Here is a 19,174-nt window from a genome sequence, read left to right as displayed (position 1 = left end):
CCCCCCACCACCAAATGATTTGGACCAGTGTACAAAGCAAAGCCCATCTAGATATGGACGAGCGAGGTTGGGGTGGAGGAACTTGACTGGTCTGCACAGAGTCCTGACCTTACTAACAGGTTTACAAAGTCATGTCAGAGGCAAAAAACAAAAGTCTGACTACAGAAGCTCTTATGTGGAAGGTCATGCACCATAGCTGCCTATGTATTTAGCACATATAGGATCCATGGTGCCGGCCTGTGCTCAACCAGGCCTGGATCTGTGGAAAAGCCTAAGAGACCCCGGTCTAAGATTACAGTGTTTCTGCCTGTCTCTGGTTACATTATCTTAAAACATTTTATACCTATGTAAGACTGCAAGCATACAGCAAATCCATGTTGTTTTTAATTACACAAAGGGTTACTTGTTGGGAATTCTAATGGCAAAAATACATTTGTGGTCCTTAGGGTTTGGATTGTTTAGAGCCTCATATAGGTAGGTATCATTTTTACACTTGCATGGAAAACTTCTTTTAAAGTGCACCTTGACTCACTTTAAAGTGTTCCCATACAATGGCTTTAAATAAGAAGATCATGTGACCTGGCATGAAGAAGAAGTAAGCCTTACTACTACCTCTGCCATTCTAATGCCAGTCACTATGGGGTTGATTTACTAAAACTGGAGAGTGCAAAATGTGGTGCAGCTCTGCATAGTAACCAATCAGCTTCCAGATTGTTTTGTCGAAGCTTAATTGAACAAGCTGAAGTTAGAAGCTGATTGGCTACCATGCACAGCTGCACCAGATTTTGCATTCTCCAGCCTTAGTAAATCAACCTCTATATCGCCAGATACTTAATTTCTTTTCGTTATACACAAAATATTCCTGTCCATCTTTTCTTATACCTTAAAAAAATATACAGCCATAGATGAGTATGATGCCTGCAAAGCTATAACAAATTTGCACATGCAATAAACTGCACTATTTTTACTGGTACATTTTGGGCATTTTCCAGGTATTCTACAGAAAAGGATTGGGAGCTGGCACAGCTGTGAGAGAGACGCCAGAAATGGAAAGAGCGAAGGTCACTCAGAAAAATATCAGTGCGGTAAGTTGGGTCAGAAAATGTGATCCGTTTTTTTCTAATGATTATATTTATTAATTGCCATATATACTCAAGTATAAGCCGACCCGAATATAAGCCGAGGCACCTAATTTTAGCACAAAAAACTGGGAAAACGTATTGACTCGAGTATAAGCCTAGAGTGAGAAATGCGCAGCTACTGTAAGTGTAAAAGAGGGTCAACAATGCCCATTTGCAGCCTCACTGTGCCCGTTTGCAGCCATAGGTCCCCCGAAATTCAAACTCGGTAGTTAAGGGTTCCTAGATGCCCCCTAGCTGCAGCCAAAATTTGAGGTCTCTGGACCCAAAGGGTCCAGATGGACACAGTTGACCGACTTGACCCGTATCTCAGGGCCACTTGGTGCTAGGAACCCAGGAAAATGTCAAGCACTTTGCAGCAGAGAATGACATTTTCCAAACCGACTTTGGGGCCCTGTATCTCGGCGCCACTTGGTGCTAGGAACCCCATCTTTTGGATATGTTGTAGTGCTAGTTCCACTGGGTTTGCACACCAAATTTGGGGTTCCTAGCCCCAAAGTCAGTTTGGAAAATGTCATTCTCTGCTGCAGAAAAGTGCTTGACTCGAGTATAAGAAATATAGTATAGTATAAAAAATGTGCTGAAAAACTCGGCTTATACTCGAGTATATACGGTATCTGTTTTTTTTATTATAGAGATAGAGTAACACCGTCACTTTGTCGGCTAATCTTTGTCATATGAGTTACATTTACTCATTTGTGCCTTCATGGATTGTCGCAGGTGAAGTATAAAGATGAAATTGGACCCGCTACAGCCATACCCGACCTACCAGAAATCCAGAGAGCAAAAGAAACCCAAAAGAACATTAGCAATGTAAGTGGAATTGACCTATCTAATTTAAGAAGTTTTGTATTCAGTGCTTCCTAGTGCTATGCTGACCCATGTGCTTTTCTGCTGATTGACAGGTCCAATATAAAGAGCCTCTGAGAAAAGCTACACCAGTCAGCATGACGCCAGAAATGGAACTTGCTAAGAAGAACCAGGAGCATTTAAGCACGGCAAGAGCGTGTGCCATAGATTGATACTGCAATTAGTCTTTATTCTTGCAACACAGTTCACTTAGCTACAGGGCTTTTGCTGTGTGTCACCTACAAACCCTTAAAGCAAGCCTATACTTATGTAGGGAAAATCAATGGGTTTGCTTTAACACTCCCCCTCCCCACATCCCCAGCAACATATACCAACCCATGAGCTGTTTGTTTGGAGTTTAGCTGAAAATGCGATCACACAGAGGACCTTAAGTTATCTTTTACAGTGGGCAAAAAGTCTAAAATACCATGGCAATCTGTTATGCTGTTACTGATTGGCTGCTTATCCTTTTTCTGATTCTTCCAGTCTGAGTTCTGCTGTATAGGGACTACAATAGGCTAATACCAGGTCAGATTCAGTTAATTAAACTAGTTCATTTAAAAAATAATATTTTTTTTTAATTACCATATACCTGCATTAATCTGTGTTTTGTTTTGTTTTGTTTTTTATCTGCCTGGAGTTCTGGATTAATGAGCTGTATGCGATCTACAGCCTCACTGAAAAGCTGAAATTATAATTTAATTAAATTTCTTTCCTTTTTTCAGGTTCACTATAAAGAGAAAATTGGGAAGGTCACAGCAGTCAGTCTTACTCCGGAGATGGAAAGAGTTAAAAAGAACCAAGAAAATATTAGTTCGGCAAGTTGCTGTTGATTTACTGTACATTAGAGGATGACCAGCAGTAGACAAGAATGGATCATAGTAGTGTAGATGTGCACATCCATTAAGTGGACTATGGAGGTCACAAGTGTTTTGTTACGTAGAATTAAGGCCCAACTGAAGTTGAGATAAATACATTTCAGGAGCATCAAATGAAAAGGTGTTTCTTTAGAAAGCAGCAACAGCCTGAGTAGGAAAGCCTGTCCCCTGCCTGCTTTGTGGAGAGTGGGACCTTTATCCTTATGTGGAAGTGGTGATCTCTCTGCAGAGGTCCAACAATTTTCCTGCTGGCAGTGATATATATGCAGAGGTCCAACAAGCCCCCTGCATAGTCAGGGCTAGAGCTCTCCAATCAGCAGGGAGTATGAGCTTAGCAGATTTCAGAGCTATAGGTCTGACTTAGTATGGGGTTTGTCAGACCTCAGCAGCGAGACCACTGCCTCTACACAGAAAGCAAGGGTCCCAATCTGTAGCTGCTAGGCGGGGACAGACTTTTCTACTCAGACTGTGGCTGCTTTAGAAAGAAAGTGAACTATAAAACATTGAAAACCTTTTTTTTGATGCACCTGAAATATATTTAGCTGATTTAATGAAAGGTTTAATTCTTCTTTAATTGTGTTGTTAGCTAAAGTCTGGCGGGGGATGTAATGAAATTAGTGATATTTGTTCTTAGCACCGAGATCCTGATTTGGTGGCTCTCAGTGCAGGATGGAGAGCTTTTGGTGGCAATTTTGGCATAGAAAAGCCTGATAAAGTTGGTGCCCAGCAGGATGATTAAATTAGTGCAAAAATGTAGGGCAGACCAGAGCAATGCCCTGTTTGAGAAATAGCAGCACTGAAAACCAACATTCTGGGAGTTATCACTATCATTCTAAGGTCCATGTCACGTGATGTGATGTATCTCAGAAAATAAACTTCCACTTACCTCAATAAGATCCCTCCCTCATTGGCCCCACTCCCTAAACAAAGGGCCAGTTTACTGTCCTTCAGACTTTAGGGGGGCCGGTCAAGGGCCAGTGGGAGTAGAAAATGTCCTGGCGTCCAGTGCGAATAAACCATGTCTTATATTTGGTGTCAGTGGGAGGACTAGTGCCTTATCATTGATGTCAGTGAGAAGACTCGTGCCCCATTGTTGATATCAGTTGGAGGAATAGTGCCCATCATTGGTGTCAATTGAAAGAATTCTGCCCCATCGTTGGTGTTAGTGGGAGGAATAGTGGCCCACCGTTGGTATCAATGGAAGGAATAGTACCCGATTGTTGGTATCAATGGAAGGAAGTGTGTCCCATCGTTGGTGTCATTGGGAGGAATTGTGCTCTGACAGGAATTATGCCCCATTGTTGGTGTCAGTGGATGGAATGGTGCGCCAAGGACCAGATAAAGGCAAGCTAAGAGCCGCAGTTTGGAGACCACTGGCCTAGAGCAATGCTGTACCTTTCATGCTAGTAAGGGAGCAGCAACTTTGCAATATCTCTCTGGTTAAGCTTGCAATGGATCCACTCCATAGCAATAGGTATGTCATTTGTTAGAAACCATGTTGCTGGTGAGTTTTCAATAGCTACAGGATCGCTCATGTGACATAAGTGCCTATGTCACCCTTCATTGAGGGTGGAAGTACCACCAGATGAGCTTTTAAATTAGGGGTGTACATGAAGCAGCCTCATGTGCTTATTACAGTGGTTGTTTCTATAGTGAAGCCAATTACAATACAAAGCATATCTAATATGTGTTTTCTTACAGGTGAAGTACAGCAGTGATTTGCAGCAACAGAAAGGTAGACCTAGTCTCATTCTAGATACACCAGAATTGAGACATGTGAAAGAAGCACAAAACAAAATATCCATGGTAGGAAGCAGCATATTTGTGCAGTTAGCAGGGCATGTTTATCACCGTCACCTTATACTCATAAACCACATTGACTATCCTCACTGGGAGAAGTTCACAGCCTTGCGATGTTGAAACTAGTAAGCTGCACAGGAATGCTGAATATGACAACTGAAACCTAATAAAATGTGTTCACTAACTTCTTTCTGTGCGTTTTATATTAACACCAAAAGACTGAACCTGACACAGAGTGAGCGTGCTGCATGGTGTGTGACACAAGTCTGAATAAGTGTCTGTCAATTCTGTAAAACTGGCTTTGATTTTATTAGAGAAATACACTTTTCCAATCAGTGCATGTTTTTCCCTAGTGTGACTGTGCTAAACTATTAAAGCTGACTAGTTACTATGGATTACGGCACAACATTTGCCTTGTTGCACTTTTGAAAAAAAAAACAAAAACATTTTTATATGCTGTTAATATGTTGTGAGCAAAGTGATGTAATATTAGTAGCAAAGCAACTACGGTAATTAGGTTCATTATTGAGCACAAATTGATAAATAAGGCAGACTACTTGTACATTAAAGGGTCAGTCCACCCAATTCTGTATTTCAGTTGAAGGTAGAACTCTGAGTCAGCCCTTGGCTTCCTAAATTTTCTTGGGACACCCCAATAGTGAATTCTCCTTTTCATAATTCTCGACACCGTTCCTGCCCAGCTGGGAGTTGTGGGTGTTCTGCTCACCTTGGTGTGTTCCAGCTCCTCCTTTTACTTTTCCATAATATAAAATAACTACAAAAATCTATCAGGGAGAGGGGGAAATATAATAGCCACAGCAGGTCCCCCAGCAGGTGCAGACCCAGGAAATCAGCATTGTGGTCTTACCAATTTAGTAACTGTTAGTAACTAGTTAGTAATTCAGTAACTGTTAGGTAGTGTACTCATCTGTCTGGCTAGCCGTGTCTCCTACATCCTGTCCACTCTAGCACTTCAACTAGTCTCCTTGACATTTGACACTTCTTTCTTGATTGTTGGATATCTATGTCTAATGGTGGTTCCATCCTCCAACCCTACTTCACTGTTGAGTCCTGTGAGGATGTTCTGAGGCTCACTTGCTTGTCCCGTTGTTTATTTGGAAGCATTCACTCACCCTGTTGTATAATTTTTTTTGCATGACTGAGAATTCTTTAGGAACAATGAGGCTCACCTTGCTACAGTAGGAGGACTCCATGTCTTTGTGGGCAGACCTGGGAGTCATCACTTGTAGAGCCTCTAGAAGCCAGTGGTTGGTTCAGCCCACCTGTCCCTTAGTTACCGAATCTTGAGGTTTGGGTGGACTGACTATTGAACTAACTGAAGTTGTACAATATATACAAGTTATTCCATATTTGTTAAGCATGTTGGGAGTCATTTCAGCCTGTAGTTAGATGTATCTTTTTTTTTTTAATATGTTTTTAGATAAAATACCATGAAGATTTTGAGAAGACAAAAGGCAGAGGTTTTACCCCAGTTGTAGATGATCCAGTGTTGGAGCGAGCAAGAAAAAACACACAGATTGTCAGTGATGCTGCCTATAAAGGAGTTCACCCTCATGTAGTGGAGATGGACAGGAGACCGGGGGTAATTGTTGGTGAGTTTTATTAAAATAATTTCTCCTTTCACATTGTTTATTGTTTACCTGTCTTCTAGGTAGGAAGCGGACAACCAATAATAATTAAAATATTTCAGGGAGCTAATGATATAAGAAAGAAAAAAAGGTGGTCATGATATGTGAATTTTGCACAGGCAAGATATTGTGTTGACGGGCTTTTGTTTTTGTCAGAATTTCTGCTCTACCCCTAAAAGTCAATGGTAATGCAAAAGAAACTCAAAAGCAGGGGAATGAAGGAGGTCAAATGCAAGTCAGAAGGAGGTAAACTGCAGGTAAAATGAACCAGTAGAAGCCACTGGTTTTAATTGGTTCTTCCCCAAACAGTGCAAAAGCTACCAATAACACAGACAACACTCCATTCACTCTGGCTCCATTAAACAGTCTAGGTCTAGGAGATGTCTTTTTAAGATGTATTGCTTGTAGAACTTGTAACAAGAGAGGGGTTGGGGTGATATGGGATACTTCAAAAATGATGACTTGTAACAGGAGGACATACTTCACTAGGTGAAACCTCTTTAAGCCAGAAACAAATGGGAAGGCCAGAACAGAGGTCCTGTAAGAGCTGTGTCAGAGAGAGCTACTGCTGGCACCCCAAAAGTAGAACAGCTCACAGTCACTAGGATCCTGTGCTCAGGCCAGTACTTACAATGTCTGTAGGCAGCTACCCACCTTCCAGCATCCATCAGGCACTCATTAATGAGTTCTCCAGACCAGATTCTTACATGAAACTGCTTAGTTAGCTCCAAAGGCAATTAGAAATAGGTTCCCTAGCTCTGCTATAGCTGGGACCTGGATGAACACCAGCAGACTCCAGCAGAACTGTTTCAAAGGGGCAGCAGCCCCTGGGGGCAGGAACTACTCCAGCAGGACAAGAACAGGGCTGCTCCAGACCCCAGACTATTTATATCCCCCCAGCAGTGGCGGCACACCCACTAGGGGCGCATGCGTCCAGCCCCCTGATCTACATACAGGATGCCAGATACATGGATTCCAATGGGGTGGGGGGTGTTTTTTGTGAAGCACGTGATTAGAGCCAGAGGCTCTAATAGGCTTCAAAATAGGGTGGGCTTGTGGCGCAGAGCACTGGGCTCAGAGCCCGCCCAGTTGTTTTTCACACTGATCCTTCTCCCAGCTAATCAGGAAGCAGGGAAACCCATCACCCGATTTCCTGAAAGGACAGGCGATCCTATTGGATGCCTAGGAGGAGGAGGGAAGAGACTCAGAGACTGAGAAGAAGCTCAATGTATGTGTGAAATGTCATCACTCCTTAGTCCATTGTCATAGTCCTGGTGGCAGTCTTTCAATAAACCTGTTGGACAGATGTTGGCGTGCAGCTAATTTTTCTATTTGGTCAATGGTCATAATGCTGATGCGCCCCACTATGAAATTGAGTTTGACACCCATGATCTAGATGGTGATGGGAGTTTGTGTAAGTAAACTTGTTGCTTCTCTATAGAACATTGTGGTGGCTTGTGAGTGTTTTTTTTTCCGCCATTGCAGGCACAACAGACCAATATAATATAATATAATACCAATATGATTTTAGAACACAAACTGCAGTCCTCACAACTAACTGATCTAACCCTACCAGAGCCCTTAAAACGTTAGATATGTTTTTTGTCATACTCCAGTAGAAAGATCAGTGTTCTCCAACTAGCTGGAGCAGTGTTTCTCAACTCCAGTCCTCAAGGCGCACCAACAGGTCATGTTTTCAGGATTTCCCTCAGATGAAACGACTGTGGTAATTACTAAGGCAGTGAAAACTGATCAAATCACCTGTGCAAAATAGTGGAAATCCTGAAAACATGACCTGTTGGTGCGCCTTGAGGACTGGAGTTGAGAAACACTGAGCTGGAGTTTAAGACTTTCTTTTCATGCACAGAGCTACATCATCTACCTTCCCAATCTTCACACCACACTGAGGACCATCCATGAGGTGGGTGGTCACAGACCTATACACCACCGGTAAGGTCTAGGGCTGGCCATAGATGATACGATTTTCTTTCCTTCCACCACAGTGGAACCACTTGATTCCCCCATCAACATAGTCAGTGTTGATGGGGGAATCCCTCCTGCAGGACTATTGTGTTCTCCTGGCAGGGGGGCGCGAGGTGCCGTCTGTGCCAGGAGAATGCAGTGATTATTGCTAGTGGCTATAGGTGATGGTGAAAAATCCGACATGCTGCTTGTACCCAAGTTGATTGATCGCTTAACTTGAGTATAATCAGCCTGCCCATAGTTGAAATTTTGGCTGGTCCCCGCGGAACCAGCTATGATTCAAACCATCTATGGCTGGCTTAAGGCTGCCTCACACAAACATTTTTTCATGTAAAGCATTGTTTCCATGCACTGAACTGATAATAGCCAACAAACCTGAAACAGTAGTATGCAATGTGGAATGATTAGCTCTTTAATGTTAGGCTGTATTTGTAGACCCCAGTTCAAAATGTAGAGTAAGCCAAGGGATAAAAAGGAATGATATTCATGACTCTGCTCGTTATATGGAAATGAGGCATGGTCCCTTAATTTTTGGGTTATGTGATGGAATGAGACATGTGACGTCCTAGTGTGCTGTGGACATTTATTTTTGGAAATTCTAAAATGTTTTACTTTTGTCCTATCCATCTACTATACCTTGCTTGATTATCAAAGCCTGTGATTACATGTACTCGAATCCTGGTTGCTGTGCCCTCCCTTTGTTTTTTTCTCTGACATATCACAAAAGTTGCAGAGATTGTCTTCTTCCATGAACTTCTATACATTTCATATGTACCTGTCCACTGGTATTTTCATTTTTGTCTTTCACTATCTCTCTCTCTCTCTTCTTCCTTTTATTATCCTTCATTGTATGTTTCATTTTCTCATCAAAAGACCTTAAAGTTTGGCGCACTGACCCAGGCTCCATCTTCGACATTGACCCACTGGAGGACAATATTCAGTCTCGGAGCCTCCGTATGTTAACGGGTACAGCAAATCATTGTTGTTATTTTCATTCCAGGGCAAAACAGGCAAACACATTATTTCAATGTCTATGGCCATCATATGGTACAGTAAAAGAATAGCCAATTGTAGTATATAATTTTATAGTGAATCATTTTTCCTCTGAGGGTTGGTTCTGTTATTCAGCTACAACATAGATGCTAGAGCATATGTAATATACTGTAGGTACATAAAAATACTACTTACTGTAGGTACAAGGGGAAATAATAACTGTTGAAAGTCACATTTCTTTGCAGCATATTTGATCTTTAGAATATTATTATTATTATTATTACTAATAATATTATATAGTCATATGCTGTCCATGCAATTTTTGGCATGCTTTGCAGGGTTTGTTAGATCTGACCACTCTTTGATACCTTTGGGTGGTACAAACTCATGTTCAACAGATGGCCACCCTTAGGGCTCCTTTGAAATACTTCTAGATGATTGGAAGTAGCTACCTAAATGCAGATTACATGTTTAGGATTTAGCTGTAAAGTGGACCTAAGGGAGGACTGGGCTGGGGAATGGGCCAATAATGATACAATATGCGTAGGGGCAAAAAAGGGGCATGGTCCAAACTAAATATTGGGTGTGACTAAAATGGGGTGTGGTTTAGGTCTGAGATGAAAGAGGGATGGGGGAGAAAGTAGAGAGGGATGGAGGGAGAAAGAAAGGGAGAGAGAAAGAAAGATATAGGGAGGGGAGAAGGAAGGAAGGAAAGAAAGAAGGAAGGATAGAGGGGTGGAGGGACAGCAGACCCAGATCCTACACCACAATAGAAATATGTGTACTCCAGAAAGTTTAATAAATTTAGCAGATAAAGAAACTGCAAAAATCTGGTGTTGGTGCTTCAATCATCACGGCACCATGGTTGTTATGGTGTCAGGATGATTGAAGCGCATTCTTTCTATTATTACATTGTAATATAAAATGAAATAGTTAAACTCACCATAATGCAGCATCGGTGGGAGCCCTGAGTGTGTCACTTGCCACTGTAGCCTACCACCAGATGCAGCTTGGCTCACTTGTCACTAGATGCAATTTGTGTCACTTGTCACCACAGATACAGCGTGTCACTTGTCATCACAGATACAGTGCTCACTTGTCACCATAGATGTAGCGCTCACTTGTGACCCCGGGTGTAGTACTCACTTGTCGCCACAGATGTAGCACTCACTTGTCACCCCGGGTGTAGCGCTCACTTGTCACCACAGATGCAGCACTCACTTGTCACCACAGATGCAGCACTCACTTGTCACCACAGATGCAGCACTCACTTGTCACCACAGATGCAGCACTCACTTGTCACCACAGATGCAGCACTCACTTGTCACCACAGATACAGCGTGTCAGTTGTCACCACACATACAGCGCTCACTTGTCACCCTAGCGCTCACTTGTCACCACAGATGTAGCACTCACTTGTCACCACAGATGTAGCACTCACTTGTCACCACAGATGCAGCACTCACTTGTCACCACAGATACAGCATGTCACCACACATACAGTGCTCACTTGTCACCACAGATGTAGCGCTCACTTGTGACCCCGGGTGTAGTACTCACTTGTCACCACAGATGTAGCGCTCACTTGTCACCACAGATGTAGCGCTCACTTTCCACCACAGATGCAGCGCTCACTTGTCACCACAGATGTAGCGCTCACTTGTCACCCCGGGTGTAGCGCTCACTTGTCACCACAGATGTAGCGCTCACTTTCCACCACAGATGCAGCGCTCACTTGTCACCACAGATACAGCGTGTCAGTTGTCACCACACATACAGCGCTCACTTGTCACCACAGACGCAGCGCTCAATTGTCACCACAGATGCAGCGCTCACTTGTCACCACAGATACAGTGCTCACTTGTCACCACAGATGTAGCGCTCACTTGTCACCACAGATGTAGCACTCACTTGTCACCCCGAGTGTAGCGCTCACTTGTCATCACAGATACAGAGCTCACTTGTCACCACAGATACAACGTGTCACTTGTTACCACACATACAGTGTTCACTTGTCACCACAGATGCAGCGCTCACTTGTCACCACAGATGCAGCGCTCACTTGTCACCACAGATGTAGCGATCACTTGTCACCACAGATGTAGCGCTCACTTGTCACCACAGATGTGGCGCTCACTTGTCACCACAGATGTGGCGCTCACTTGTCACCACAGATACAGCACTCACTTGTCACCACAGATGTAGCGCTCACTTGTCACCACAGATACATCGCTCACTTGTCACCACAGATGTAGCGCTCACTTGTCACCAAAGATACAGCGCTCACTTGTCATCACAGATGCAGCGCTCACTTGTCACCACAGATGCAGCGCTCACTTGTCACCACAGATGCAGCGCTCACTTGTCACCACAGATGCAGCGCTCACTTGTCACCACAGATGCAGCACTCACTTGTCACCACAGATACAGCGTGTCAGTTGTCACCACACATACATCGCTCACTTGTCACCCTAGCGCTCACTTGTCACCACAGATGTAGCACTCACTTGTCACCACAGATGCAGCACTCACTTGTCACCACAGATACAGCATGTCACTTGTCACCACACATACAGAGCTCACTTGTCACCACAGATGCAGCGCTCACTTGTCACCACAGATGCAGCGCTCACTTGTCACCACAGATACAGTGCTCACTTGTCACCACAGATACAGTGCTCACTTGTCACCACAGATGTAGCGCTCACTTGTCACCCCGAGTGTAGCGCTCACTTGTCATCACAGATGTAGCGCTCACTTGTCACCACAGATGTAGCACTCACTTGTCACCACAGATACAGTGCTCACTTGTCACCACAGATGTAGCGCTCACTTGTCACCACAGATGTAGCACTCACTTGTCACCCCGAGTGTAGCGCTCACTTGTCATCACAGATACAGCACTCACTTGTCACCACAGATACAACGTGTCACTTGTCACCACACATACAGTGCTCACTTGTCACCACAGATGTAGCGCTCACTTGTCACCACAGATGCAGCGCTCACTTGGCACCACAGATGTAGCGATCACTTGTCACCCCGGGTGTAGCGCTCACTTGTCACCACAGATGTGGCGCTCACTTGTCACCACAGATGTGGCGCTCACTTGTCACCACAGATACAGCACTCACTTGTTACCACAGATGTAGCGCTCACTTGTCACCACAGATACATCGCTCACTTGTCACCACAGATGTAGCGCTAACTTGTCACCACAGATACAGCGCTCACTTGTCATCACAGATACAGTGCTCACTTGTCACCACAGATGTAGCGCTCACTTGTCACCACAGATGTAGCATTCACTTGTCACCCCGGGTGTAGCGCTCACTTGTCACCACAGATACAGAGCTCACTTGTCACCACTGATACAGCACTCACTTGTCAGTACAGATACAGCTTTTCACTAGTCACCACAGATACAGCTTGTCACAACAGATACAGCTTGTCACTTGTCACAACAGATACAGCTTAATAAATTTAGCAGATAAAGAAACTGCAAAAATCTGGTGTTGGTGCTTCAATCATCACGGCACCATGGTTGTTATGGTGTCAGGATGATTGAAGCGCATTCTTTCTATTATTACATTGTAATATAAAATGAAATAGTTCAACTCACCATAATGCAGCATCGGTGGGAGCCCTGAGTGTGTCACTTGCCACTGTAGCCTACCACCAGATGCAGCTTGGCTCACTTGTCACTAGATGCAATTTGTGTCACTTGTCACCACAGATACAGCATGTCAGTTGTCACCACACATACAGCGCTCACTTGTCACCCTAGCGCTCACTTGTCACCACAGATGTAGCACTCACTTGTCACCACAGATGCAGCACTCACTTGTCACCACAGATACAGCATGTCACTTGTCACCACACATACAGTGCTCACTTGTCACCACAGATGCAGCGCTCACTTGTCACCACAGATGCAGTGCTCACTTGTCACCACAGATACAGTGCTCACTTGTCACCACAGATGTAGCGCTCACTTGTCACCACAGATGTAGCACTCACTTGTCACCACAGATGTAGCGCTCACTTGTCACCCCGAGTGTAGTGCTCACTTGTCATCACAGATACAGCGCTCACTTGTCACCACAGATACAACGTGTCACTTGTCACCACACATACAGTGCTCACTTGTCACCACAGATGTAGCGCTCACTTGTCACCACAGATGCAGCGCTCACTTGTCACCACAGATGTAGCGATCACTTGTCACCCCGGGTGTAGCGCTCACTTGTCACCACAGATGTGGCGCTCACTTGTCACCACAGATACAGCACTCACTTGTCACCACAGATACAGCGCTCACTTGTCACCACAGATACAGCGCTCACTTGTCATCACAGATACAGCGCTCACTTGTCACCACAGATACAGCGCTCACTTGTCATCACAGATACAGCGCTCACTTGTCACCACAGATGTAGCGCTCACTTGTCACCACAGATGTAGCATTCACTTGTCACCCCGGGTGTAGCGCTCACTTGTCACCACAGATACAGAGCTCACTTGTCACCACTGATACAGCACTCACTTGTCAGTACAGATACAGCTTTTCACTAGTCACCACAGATACAGCTTGTCACATCAGATACAGCTTGTCACTTGTCACAACAGATACAGCTTGTCACTTGTCACCACAGATACAGCGCTCACTTGTCACCACAGATACAGCGCTCACTTGTCACCACAGATGTAGGGCTAACTTGTCACCACAGATACAGCGCTCACTTGTCATCACAGATGTAGCGTTCACTTGTCACCCCGGGTGTAGCGCTCACTTGTCACCACAGATACAGAGCTCACTTGTCACCACCGATACAGCGCTCACTTGTCAGTACAGATACAGCTTTTCACTAGTCACCACAGATACAGCTTGTCACAACAGAGACAGCTTGTCACTTGTCATCACAGATACAGCGCTCACTTGTCACCACAGATACAGTGTGTCACAACAGATACAGCTTTTCACTTTGTCACCACAGATGCAGTTAGTCCATGCTGCTCTGTATTGGTGATTTGGTCTCCGTGCCATTTACAGAAGACCAGCTCTCGTGGAGACCGAAGGGAAGAAAAAAGAGGCGGAGCCTGGGTGGCAATGAAAGTGGCTGCCAATAGAAATGGAGCAGCTCTATTTCTATTGGCAGCCACTTTCATTGTCACCCGGGCTTCGCCTCTTGTTTCTTCCTCACGAGAGCTGGTATTCTGTAAAATGGCGGCGGAGACAATTCACTAGTACCGGACCTCTAGCGTGGACTCTGGCAAAAAATCCCGTGAAATTTCCCAGGACAGTAAGACCGGGACAAGGGTCTAAATACCAGGAATGTCCTGGGAAATTTGGGAGTGTTGGCAACTATGCATTGATTTAGTGCTCTGGGGAGCTATTCAAAATGAACTGGCACTTTTTTTCTTTGTATTGCTACTTTATTTAGTTCTTATTACTGCATGCTTCTCAGTGTTTTTTAGTTGCAGTCACAATGGAATTTGTTCATTTCTAGATAGAGCGAGCCTTGGCACCAGGCACTCCTGTCACTCTGCTGGCCCGGCTGTAGTGAGTCAGGGTGATGACAGGTCAGAGATGTCTGAGATGAATCCTAGTTTCTCTTACTGCAGTGAGGGAACAAGGGCATCTGATGAAAGAGGTAACAGATACTGACCATTTCAAGTTTAAAGCAGCTGTCCTTCTTTACTAGGTTAAATCTGTAATTTGTCCAATCTTCCAAAATTCACTTTGTGGGTGGCCCTTGCAGCCTCTTCCTGCCTGAGCTCTTATAATTAAAAAAATTCAAAGTAGCTGGCTAGAAAATTATTGGTAAAACAGGGCCATGGCTATATTTGGTTAAGGTCATTGCTCAGATATGGCCATATGACCATATTTGGTCAGTGATAGCATGCTATCCCCACCCTTTTGTTTACATGGCCAGGGATCCCTATTCCTGGTCAGTCAAAGAGTGGGGCCATCACTGGTTCAGATGATGTCACTAGTTGCTAAGGATGCAGTGGGTGCCTGCACCCACTGCTTCCTTAGAAACCATTGATGGGAAGGAAGCTGTCATTTATAGTAGCAGTAGATATACGTTACTATATATGAAGTTCACCTGCTGCTAAACAAGCAAAAAAAACAAACAAACATTCGGACTGAACCTTGACCTCATTTGTATTCCTCAGTAGATGTTCCCTTTAAGTGCTTTTGATTGGAAATGTCTGACACACATTTCTATATACAACAATATAGAGATTTAAGGTTCTAGTTCACCTTGTAAGTAACAGTTGTTGAGTTCTTAGGAGTTATGTACCAAGGACAGCTGCATTAAATAAGAGTGGCACCTGAATGCTGTGCAGAGCTTCACCTGTAACAACCACTAACATTGTGTTACAACTCGCTCCAGTCATGGTTAACACAAATAACAAAGTTACTAAAAGCTACAGATTAAAAGTGTTACTTGTGATATAAAAACAATTTGATAAGCCCGTGGTTCTGTAGATCGTTAAAGTGGATGTAAACCCTCACATATACCCAGTGAAGTGAACAGCCTCAGATGATACACAGAGATGAAACAAATCTCCCTACATAAGTTTTACATGTAAATCTGCTGTCTTCAGCTGTATATATCATTTAGAAAGTGCTCTTCGTGTTACAGATTTTCTCTTCCTGGTCAGCACTGGGAGTGGATTATTGGCATACAGCCAAGACAGCTGAAAGGAAGAAAGGAATGTGCAGAGCTGTGCTCTGAGATGGCAAGCTGTCTGCTAATCTATTTATAGCAACCTCCCACGACACACACTTCAGGCTGCCATCTCCGAGAACTTGTCAGAAGTTATCAGGCTGATAACAGAGCTACTGAGCAGGAGAAAGCTACAGGGCTCAGTGCTTTGAAGAGAGATAAGAAAACACTACAGATATATGTGCCCAGCTCAAATGCCATGAATCGGGTTTATGTCCACTTTAAGAACACAGTAAACAGTAGGTCCTAATGAGAAAACATGAAAGGTGATCGTTCCAGTTTATGGGTTTTGTTAGATATTAAACTGGTTTGTGTTAAAGCCCAACACTCACTCATTCTTCCAATTTTTATAATTTAGTATCATTTGGTATAGTTTGGGGTTGATGGTTTAAGTGCTGTGATTAAGGACGAAATTTTGTTTAATATTTACATTCTTGAAGAAGCCTTCAAACCAGTCACACGCAGGATCCTCTTCCCTTCTCTGGTGGTGAGCGATATTCAATTAGAGGGCTGCCAATGTGATGCCTTCAATATCACTCTCTCTGCTATTACCATGTGAGAACAGAATGTTGGTGTTGTCTCATTAAACCTTGCACTCACACTGTGCCCTCAGTCTACTGCATCATTACCCTGTGAGAGCAGAATGGTCTATGGTGGTGGACCATTATGTCCTGCACTCACACTGTGTCCTCAGTCTTCTGCATCATTACACTGTGAGTGCAGATATTGCCCCTCACACTGAGTCTCAGTCTCAGTCCTCATTCTTCCCCACACATCTTCTGGACCTGTCCATATATAGTTATATTTTGTGTGGAAGTGGTGGATTTGTTGAATTCTATTACTTCCGCTCCTCTGCCGGTCTCAATGTCTGTATCGTTGTTGGGACTGGTGGAGGCTACTCTCCCCACAGTGTCTGAGTGAGTGTTTGCTAATACTACATTATTTTATGGGAGAAAAGCTATTGCTTTACATTGGAAGAAATCCTTTTCTCCCACACTTTTATACTGGAAACAATTGGTAAATAATAATCTCCCACTGTATAGAGATACATACATGAATAAGGGTTGTCCTGGTAAGTACGACAAACTCTGGGCAAAGTGGCTGGATAAGCCGTAAACGGCATTTAATGCCCATGGGGGTTATGGATTATAATATTTCTATATACAGCATGCTCAGGGCCACTGTGGATAGAAGGGAACAAAGTTTATTCTTACCAGGTGTGAACTGATATTTAAAGGGGAGCTCCACCTTAAAAAAAAATATTAAAAGCCAGCAGCTACAAATACTGCAGCTTCTGACTTTTAATAAATGGACACTTACCTATCCCAGGGTCCAGCGATGTCGGCAGCTGAAGCCGTTCGATCGCTCATCTGCCCCCACCGGCATCCGCCGTCAGGGAATCAGGAAGTGAAGCGTTGCGGCTTCACTGCCCAGTTCCCTACTGCGCATGCGCGAGTTGCGCTGCGCATCTTCACTGGTCCCTGTTGTGTTCTGGGAACGGTGTGTTTCCCAGAACACAACGAGGGGGCGGGGAGGGTAAGCATCTGCGGATATTCTGCGGCTATCTATACCCGGAAGTTGGTGCAGATACCTGTATTAGCCAGGTATCTGCACCCCCCTCCCCCCTGAAAGGTGCCAAGTGTGACACCGGAGGGGGGGGGGGGGGATCCGATGAGCAGAAGTTTCACTTTAGGGTGGAGCTCCGCTTTAATTTGATAAACGGTATGGTTCTCTTTTGCTAATTATTCGATTTTATTTTCTTTTATTTTTTTTATTTTATCTTCTATTTCTGAATTGATGGCTGCTATGCAATGTGAAACAAACTTGAATTTGCACTAATATTTTGGTCCAATGTGTATGATGTCTTGTTTTGTCTGTTTGTTTTGTCTGTTTATAAAAAAAAAAAAAAAAGAAACAGGAGTCACTGCAAGAACAATGCCAGAGAGGAGAGGAGCACTGCAGCCAGAGCTGCCTTTTCTTGTTTCAAGTACTCTAGGGGGCCTTGTTTTTGTTGGGTACTATTAATATTGATCTAGTATATGGATTTAAATTGATTCAGTTTCCACTTTGGCCCGTGTCACACTGGTAATTTCATAAGAGTGATTTGTAGCAGCTACATGATCAGTCTCCTTAGAATTTTTGTTTGCTAGGAGAAAAATGCATTGTAATCAATGAAAGGCCTGTGTCATTGAAATTCCAAGCAATTTGTAGCTGAGCAATTTACTTTTTGCAGCATTCAGAGCTTAGCGACAGAATCGCCAGCTTCAGTAACTCTTCATGTTATCCAGGGCAGCTGCTGATCATCATGGCACCCAGCCATTTGCAGCTACACATAAAAGGATTATCACTAGTTAAAGCTGCAACTCTATCCAGCTACAAAACAACATAGAAAATAAGAGGAAGGAACTGCTACAAATCTCTGCTACAAAATTGCTAGTTTAAGACCCTTTCATACTGAGCCGTGGCCCTGTTAGCGCTAAAGGGCCACTCGTTTTAGCGCTCTTTAACCACTTCAGCCTCGGAAGAATTTACCCCCTTCCTGACCAGAGAGTTTTTTGTGATTCGGCACTGCGTCGCTTTAACTGACAATAGCGTGGTCGTGCGACGTTGTACCCAAACAAAATTGATGTCCTTTTTTTCCCACAAATAGAGCTTTCTTTTGGTGGTATTTGATCGCCTCTGCGGTTTTTATTTTTTGCGCTATAAACAAAAATAGAGCGACAATTTTGAAAAAAACACAATATTTTGTACTTTTTGCTATAATAAATATCCCCATTTTTTTTTTAAAAAAGCTCATTTTTTTCTCAGTTTAGGCCAATATGTATTCTTCTACATATTTTTGGTTAAAAAAAAATCGCAATAAGCGTATATTTATTGGTTTGCTCAAAAGTTATAGCGTCTACAAAATAGGGGATAGATTTATAGCATTTTTATTTATTTATTTATTTTTACTAGTAATGGCGGTGATCTGCGATTTTTATTGTGACTGCAACATTATGGCGGACACATCGGATACTTTTGACACATTTTTGGAACCATTGGCATTAATACAGCGATCAGTGCGATTAAAAATGCATTGATTACTGTAAAAATGTTACTTTCAGTGAAGGGGTTAACACTAGGGGGCGGTAAAGGGGTTAACTGTG

General features: G+C 43.6%; 2 protein-coding genes across 3 annotated transcripts in view; both read left to right on the top strand.

Moving 5' to 3' along the window:
* The window catches only part of LOC141144254 (uncharacterized), a 147,444-nt gene extending 141,349 nt beyond the window's left edge, over nucleotides 1–6,095 (top strand). For both annotated transcript variants that reach the window (XM_073629750.1, XM_073629751.1), the window contains 5 exons: nucleotides 993–1,085; nucleotides 1,860–1,952; nucleotides 2,045–2,137; nucleotides 2,714–2,806; nucleotides 4,568–6,095. In XM_073629750.1, coding sequence (XP_073485851.1) covers nucleotides 993–1,085; nucleotides 1,860–1,952; nucleotides 2,045–2,137; nucleotides 2,714–2,806; nucleotides 4,568–4,786 — 591 coding nt within the window. In that variant the 3' untranslated portion in view covers nucleotides 4,787–6,095. The remainder of the gene's footprint in view (nucleotides 1–992; nucleotides 1,086–1,859; nucleotides 1,953–2,044; nucleotides 2,138–2,713; nucleotides 2,807–4,567) is intronic.
* Nucleotides 1–19,174, top strand: part of LOC141144255 (LIM zinc-binding domain-containing Nebulette) — a 395,409-nt gene that overhangs the window by 361,700 nt on the left and 14,535 nt on the right. The window contains exon 5 of the mRNA XM_073629752.1: nucleotides 6,108–6,279. Within this exon, the coding sequence (XP_073485853.1) occupies nucleotides 6,108–6,279 (172 nt within the window). The remainder of the gene's footprint in view (nucleotides 1–6,107; nucleotides 6,280–19,174) is intronic.

This window comes from Aquarana catesbeiana, linkage group LG05, assembly GCF_042186555.1.
Source record: "Aquarana catesbeiana isolate 2022-GZ linkage group LG05, ASM4218655v1, whole genome shotgun sequence".
NCBI lineage: Eukaryota > Metazoa > Chordata > Amphibia > Anura > Ranidae > Aquarana > Aquarana catesbeiana.
This window is presented reverse-complemented; position numbering and strand designations above follow the sequence as displayed.